Source organism: Spinacia oleracea, chromosome 2, assembly GCF_020520425.1.
Source record: "Spinacia oleracea cultivar Varoflay chromosome 2, BTI_SOV_V1, whole genome shotgun sequence".
In the NCBI taxonomy this organism is placed as follows: domain Eukaryota; kingdom Viridiplantae; phylum Streptophyta; class Magnoliopsida; order Caryophyllales; family Amaranthaceae; genus Spinacia; species Spinacia oleracea.
The window spans coordinates 82,351,867-82,358,951 of record NC_079488.1 but is presented as its reverse complement, the minus strand read 5'-3'; the positions used below and the strand labels follow the sequence as shown (position 1 = coordinate 82,358,951).

At 37.4% G+C, this 7,085-nt stretch overlaps 1 protein-coding gene across 1 annotated transcript; it reads left to right on the top strand.

Moving 5' to 3' along the window:
- Positions 1–661: 661 nt before the first annotated feature.
- LOC110779629 (putative clathrin assembly protein At5g35200) lies at positions 662–5,314 on the top strand. The gene is made up of 16 exons (XM_021984116.2): positions 662–835; positions 1,481–1,598; positions 1,678–1,747; positions 1,836–1,933; positions 2,236–2,377; positions 2,467–2,567; positions 2,737–2,820; positions 2,968–3,018; positions 3,118–3,183; positions 3,274–3,339; positions 3,415–3,495; positions 3,579–3,656; positions 3,965–4,114; positions 4,229–4,304; positions 4,403–4,518; positions 4,600–5,314. Exons 2-16 carry the CDS (start codon positions 1,488–1,490, stop codon positions 4,972–4,974), a joined length of 1,665 nt encoding a protein of 554 aa, XP_021839808.2. The 5' UTR covers positions 662–835; positions 1,481–1,487; the 3' UTR covers positions 4,975–5,314.
- The last annotated feature ends 1,771 nt before the right edge of the window (positions 5,315–7,085 follow it).

The following is a 7,085-nucleotide window of genomic DNA, read 5'->3' as shown; positions in this document are numbered from 1 at the left end:
TCGAGTGTCTTCCAACTAAATTAAATGAAATTATGAATACAAGTGTATCCTTTAACCACTTAAGGTAAAGAGAGCACATCCAAAATCTCTGAATAAGACATCATCGCTCAAAATCGAAAAAAGAATCCAGTAAGGAAAAACTTGTCATTGACCACTCACAAATATTTTTGAAATTTGTTTTATTTTTTTTTCCAATTAATACAAGCGTACAATTTAGGTGAAGAGAAGTAGAGATCACGTTCGAGATCTCCTCTCGCAATTTGCCATCATACCTTCAAACCGAAAAAGAGAACAACTCCGAAATCTCTTAAAATGTCATCATACCTCAAAACCGAAAAAAGAAACCAATAAGTTGTTTTTTAAAACTTGTCATTGACCACTCACGAATAATTTTCAAAATTTGTTATTTTCTTGTCTAATTAAAAACGTATTTTTTAATCATTTTAGGTGAAAAGAACAAGTCCGAGATCTCCTCTCACGATATATGCCATCATACCTTAAAATTTAAAAAGAGAATCCAATAAGTTATTTTTTTTAAACTTGTCATTGACCACTCACAAATATTTTTCAAAAATTGTCCTAATAATAAAAAGAATAACTGAAGGTGTTAGAAGAAAAAAAAGAAAAAGGAATTATTGTCATTGGACTCAAAGGACACCGACGAGCCACCCAAAAGCCAAAATTAAAAATAAATTTATTTTCGTCTCCTTCTTCTTCATCTGGGTGGGTCGACTTTTCATTGCTTGCAGGCGCCCATTCTCTCTCCTATTTCTTTCCAAAAAAAAAATTCTCTATTTTCTGTGTAATAATCTTAATTGCAGGATTTGAGTTTGAGGTGAGTTGGGTTTTTCTTTTTCTTTTAAAATTTTTATATTTGAAAAAAAAAATCTAATGCTTATTTAGTTTACTGAACAGTTTCAACTTCAATTTTAAATAATTTCATGAATTGAGCTTAAATTTGATGCAAATATTTAATTCTGATTTCCTGGGTAATTGGGTTTGGGATCCTTACTTGTGAAATTAAGGCTGTAGAGTTTGAATTTGTTGTTATTTTTAGTGAATTCCAGCTTAATTTTGAAGAAGCTTAGCTGTTTTATTTATTAATTTAATAAAAATAATTGTTGCTAGATCATATCTTATGTAGAATTGGATGTGTTCGTTTTGTTAATTTACTAGCTGTTCATCTCAAGTTTTAGTTTTGAATTAGCTGTTTCTTGTCAAAGCATTAAACAAGTCATTGAATTATGGGGAAGGGTGTTGTTTTTTTTTTGTTTTTTTTTTCTGGATATTGTCATAAAATTTGATGCCTTTTTTGTTGAGTTTATCTGTCACTGAAGCAAGGGTTTTTAATCTATGCTGCTTGTTTTCAAAACATGATGATGCCAAGAGGTGGCTAGGCAAAAGTAGCACGATTTTGGGTGTTTTTAGATGAATTTTATTGGATCATAGAAGTGGGGGTTTGAAGAATTTTTTGTTTCAGGGAGATAATGGCAGCAGGAGGAGGAGGTGGCGGCACAAATAGTAGTTTGAGGAAATATTTGGGATCCATCAAGGATACCACCACCATTAGCTTGGCTAAAGTAAATAGTGGCTACAAGGTATTCAGTTCGTTTGTTTCTATGATCTTTATTCATGTTTAATTAGTCATTGTTTTCTTAATACAATTTAGTGGTTTAGGAGCTAGATATAGCAATTGTCAAGGCTACTAATCATGTTGAGCAACCGGCAAAAGAGAGACACATAAGAGGTGGGTGTGTTTTGGTTCTTTTGTATGGTTGATTCATCTTTGAAGCATTTCAATCTTTATGAGTGTTAATTTGTATTACTATGTGCAGCAATATTTGCAGCAGTTTCAGCTACAAGACCTCGGGCCGATGTTGCATATTGCATACATGCTCTCGCTAGGCGCTTATCAAGAACACATAATTGGGCGGTATGTAATGAATGTGGAGTTAGTGTTAGCTAGTGATTTCCGTGTGCATTAGCTGCTTTCAAACTTATAACTTAATTTGCATTGCACTACAATAATGGATGAAAATTAGTGGTATGTATTTGTGGTCTATCAATTTTCGGCTGTGAGGTGTAATACAAGTAGTTACCAGTGACGGTAAAACTTGTGATTTAGTCATGATTAAAGCTAACTGTAGAATGTTTTCTGCATGGTATCATCTGGTTTGAACTTTATTGAAGATTGGAAACTCCTTAATCCTGTTTTCTCTTTTTCTTTGTATCTAGGTTGCTTTAAAAACTTTGATTGTTATTCATCGTGCATTGAGGGAAGTGGACCCGACCTTCCACGAGGAGCTTATTAACTATGAAAGGAGCAGAAATCATATGCTCAACATGTCGCATTTCAGAGATGATTCAAGTGCAAGTGGTACTGTTTCAGATAACTGCTGAATTTAACAATTTGTTGCTTTTGGACTAGATTGTTCATTGCTGAATTTGTGATAATCGTCTGTTTAGCATGGGATTACTCTGCCTGGGTTCGTGCTTATGCCTTGTTTTTGGAAGAAAGGCTGGAATGTTTTCGTGTCTTGAAATATGATGTTGAGACAGAACGCCCTGTAAGAAGTTTAAATTCTTCTCCTTATGCATTTCGGCTTTCCTGGTTGCTTTTGTTTATTGACTTTCATAACTTCCAATTATGTCGCAACTTAATTTCAGCTAGAATTTTCCCTTAATGGCTCGGATGCCATCATAATAAATAATACTGACCTTTGATCTTCTGTGCAGAGAACAAAGGATCTTGATACAGTTGACTTGCTTGATCAATTACCAGCATTACAACAACTTCTTTACAGGGTTCTTGGTTGCCAGGTATGATTGTCTTGTTCTGTAAGCTATAATTAGTCCTTTTAGTGTGAGCATATCGTTTGTGCAAGATTTTATGCATGAGCACGTGATTCCTTGTCGAGATAGCTTAGATCTCAAACTTTATGCTGAAAACTTGAAATCTTTCTGCAGCCTGAAGGAGCTGCAGTTCATAATCATGTTATCCAATTCGCACTTTCCATGGTATGTGATACTTATCCACCTTCAACTTGGATACAACTTGGAGTATATTTGAGTTGTGACACCATTATATTGTCCTGACTTTCAAATGATTTTGAGTAGGTAGCTTCAGAAAGCACTAAAATCTACAGCTCCATCAGTGATGGTACAGTTAACCTAGTTGACAAGGTTGGGTTTATTTACCACTGTTCTCTGTCTTTACTTGATTAATTATTTTCGGGAAATTTGCTAAATTTATGCAAACTTTACTATTTGCAGTTCTTTGAGATGCAACGAAGTGATGCACTCAGGGCCCTCGACATATATCGTAGAGCAGGGCAACAGGTCTGTGTTGAGTGCTTAAGATGATTTGCTTAATGGGTGGCTAGTTGCAGATTTGACAAATATTTCTAATTGTAGGCTGAAAGACTGTCAGAGTTCTATGAAGTATGCAAGAGCCTTGATGTTGGGCGTGGAGAGAGGTTTACTAAAATTGAGCAGGTTTAAAAACTCTTCTGGACAAACCTTCCTTTTCTGCTTCAATCCTTTAGCTTCTAAATAGTTTCTTCATATTATTATTACAGCCTCCTGCATCATTCTTACAAGCCATGGAGGAGTACGTGAGAGAAGCACCTAGAGGTTCAACTTTCCGCAAAGAACAGGTATAGGAATAAATTTAGTCAGCAGATATCAGCATGCTGGTCTTTTGCGCTTTATTGAGTGTTTATTGGTCGAAAATCAAAATTATGGTTAATGTGTAAATTTTCAACCGCCGTTTCATAGCTTGTTTATATTCTCCAGCTCTCTAGTTCTTTCTTTTTCCCCTTTACACACTCTTTTGTGGGACGATTTTATGTTGACATTTCCAAAACAATTTCCTTTTTCAATATATTTGAAAGCCGACCGGATAATAAAAAGGTTACTTGGATAAATCATTGAATTTCTGACTCAACTAATTCTGAATAACCAGGTGAAGCATGTGGTTGATGAAAAATCTATCGTAGTCCTAGCAATTGAGGACAAAGATGTTACTGATGTTAAGGAGGAACGCCCACCATCACCTCCTCCTCCTGAACCAGTCAAGGAGGTCAAACCTGTGACTGAAGTTCCCGATTTATTGGTTAGTTTTCATATTTACTGTCTTCAATGCTTGCTCTTATTGGAAAAACAAGGATTCCATCTGCATGAAACACCTACTTCTCCTGTATAATAGTTTCCCTTTCATTTCTGGCAGAGTATGGACGATCTTAAGCCAGTAGCTTCAGATTTGGAGGAGAAGAATGCATATGCTCTTGCTATTGTTCCAATTGGTAATTCTGGTGTTGTGACTCAAAATCTATCTTTTGTGAGCTACTCTTCCTGCTTTTCTCTCGGGTTTCTCAAAGACAGTCCTGCTATTTCGTTACAGATGATCTATCAACCACACCTCCAGCTCCCAAGCTAGAAAATGGCTCGACAGGATGGGAACTGGCACTCGTTACTGCACCAAGCTCAAATGAGAGTGCCGTTGCCAGTACCAAACTGGTATTTTTCTCACTTGCAAACTTGTCTGTTAACTTAGTAGTCCTTACGCACTGATAATTTTCCAACTTTTTCTAACACTAGGCTGGAGGATTGGATAAGTTAACACTAGACAGCCTATATGACGATGCAATGAGAAGAACCAACCAGACGACAAGCTACAATCCATGGGAGCCTGCTCCATTGACCAATCCAATGATGCAGCAACCCGTCCATGGTCAGTTTTACGCCTCAAATGCAATGGTTGCACCACATTCTGTTCAGATGGCTGCAATGGTCAATCAACAACAAGCATTCATGTTGCAGCAGCAGCAGCAGCAACAACAACAGATGATGATGAGCCAACAACATCAACAACCTATGAACCCTTTTAACAACGGGTCTTATGCAGCCAACCCTTACCCCTATGGTCCTGGCATGCCCATGCAAACATATAACCCATACACGGGAATGTTATGAGTTTTCACGTGGATTATTCGTTACAAACATAAGAGAATGAGAGAACAGATGACAACGGGTATATTTGAAAGTTGTTTGTGTACCATATTTTTGTTTATGTTTAGATAGGGATAGCAGGCTTATTGTTTGATAATCATAGGGAGGATATACATTTGAATTTTATTGATCATTCTTGGTGGAACTCTAGTTTAATAAACGATGTAATTTTTCGACCTGCTAATTTGTTGAATATGTTGATCGAGCAGGTGCTCTGAATCATTATCACATTCTTCAGTAGTGTATCGCCTGCGATTTGAATTAGATTTGTACTGAAAAAAGTTACTTTGTTTGCATAAGTTCAGTTTTTGTGCTTTTGATTCAAGCTTGGAAGAGTTATCTAGTTTCATCATATGATTGTAAAGATGGTTGTGGGTCGCATTTCGTACCGAGCCCATGAGATGTGGGCCACCCCAAACCCACTTGTAACTAGCCCATGTCGGCTCCTAACCTGACCCTATATACAATGAGATAAGGATACGAGTCTAGTGTTTTTTTAGACCCTATAGCTACTTGTTAGACCTAGCAAAACTGACCAGGATCCGATTGACCTGACCCGTAATCCAATTTTTTCCGAAACGACGACTCGGAATTCAAATTGATCCGACCTAAAACGGAAATTGAAAAGGAATTTATTGACACGGACAGAGGGAAATCTGATCCACTTGACTCGATCCGTAACCCGATTTTGACATGAAACGACGACCCGAAACTCAAATTGATCTGACCCAACACCGAAATCGAACCGGAATTGATTTGACTCGATACCTGAATCTATTTGAACCAATATTCACCCAAAATCGAGGTAACCCGAACTGAAAATAATTGTAAAAATTTGAATCAACCTGAATCGATCTGAAGCGACGACCCGAAACCACTCAGAACCGAAGAACAACTCAAATGTACTAATAGTTTAAATTGAATAACATAATTTTTTAACTTCTAATATTATTATTACTAGTAAAATTGTGAAAATGTAACCCATATTGTTTACTATAACTCTAATACCATAAACCAGTAAACTTTGATCTGTATACGGGTAATCCTTATTTATTTTTTACATGACAATAATACAAAGTAATTGAATATTTTTATGAATCATGCCAAAATTAAAATGAAATAACTAGATCAAAACTCGAGATCTAACTTGAAAAACTCGATTTAACTCGAAAAATCCGATTTGACCATCAAAAAACCTGACTAAACCCGAAATCCGAATGGACCCGAACCCGTCCCAATGACCGATCTGAACCCTATAAAAAATGACCTGTTTCTCAGGTCTAGTACTAGTAAGGTATAGGTCTTTTAGGTATCGGGTCGGATAGGGTAGGGTAAAGGTAGAGATGGCCAGTGGGTCGGGTTTGACCCAGCCCACCTGACACGCCCATAGTGGGTTACGTGGGTTGGACACACTTATGACCCATGACACAACCGGCCCAACTCGAATATTTTATTTGATGTGTTGTGGGTCGAATTTTTTCAACACAACCCATTTCGACCCACCCCATCGGACCCGACACAACCCGCCACGACACTCCCGACCCACCCAACCCAAACACGAACCTAATCCACACAACACATGAACCCAACCCCCAACACACGAACCCAACCCGCGAAACTCATCCTAATGTAAACATTTTTATGTTTAAAATACTAATAAATTCTAACTTTATTGTGTAAATATACATTAACCACATTTATGTGGGTAAGTGAATAACATAAAATTTAATTACTTTAAGTTCATACCAAATTTGTAGCTTTTTAACGCTTAATTAATTGTCCAAACCCACCTGACCCAAATCAGTTCCCAAAACTCATGTAAACCCACCTGACCCATCAGAATCACATTTGTCGTATCTCACCAAACCCATCCGACCCACCCAACCCGCACAACCCACCTCGACCCATGACCCACGACCCATCATGTACTGTGTCCATTTTTTCCGACACAACCCACGACTCGACCCACCCTAGTTTAACTGAGGCAGGTCGTGTGTCAATTATCTCCGATCCACGACCCATCAAACCCACCCAACCCGCCGCGTTGTCCATCTCTAAGTAAAGGTATGGCTAAC

Coding starts and splice junctions, on each gene's coding strand:
- LOC110779629 (XM_021984116.2), top strand. CDS start 1,488: ATGGCAGCAGGAGGAGGAGGTGGCGGCACAAATAGTAGTTTGAGGAAA. Junction 4,115..4,228: donor CTGAAGTTCCCGATTTATTG/GTTAGTTTTCAT, acceptor CATTTCTGGCAG/AGTATGGACGATCTTAAGCC. Junction 4,519..4,599: donor CCGTTGCCAGTACCAAACTG/GTATTTTTCTCA, acceptor TTCTAACACTAG/GCTGGAGGATTGGATAAGTT.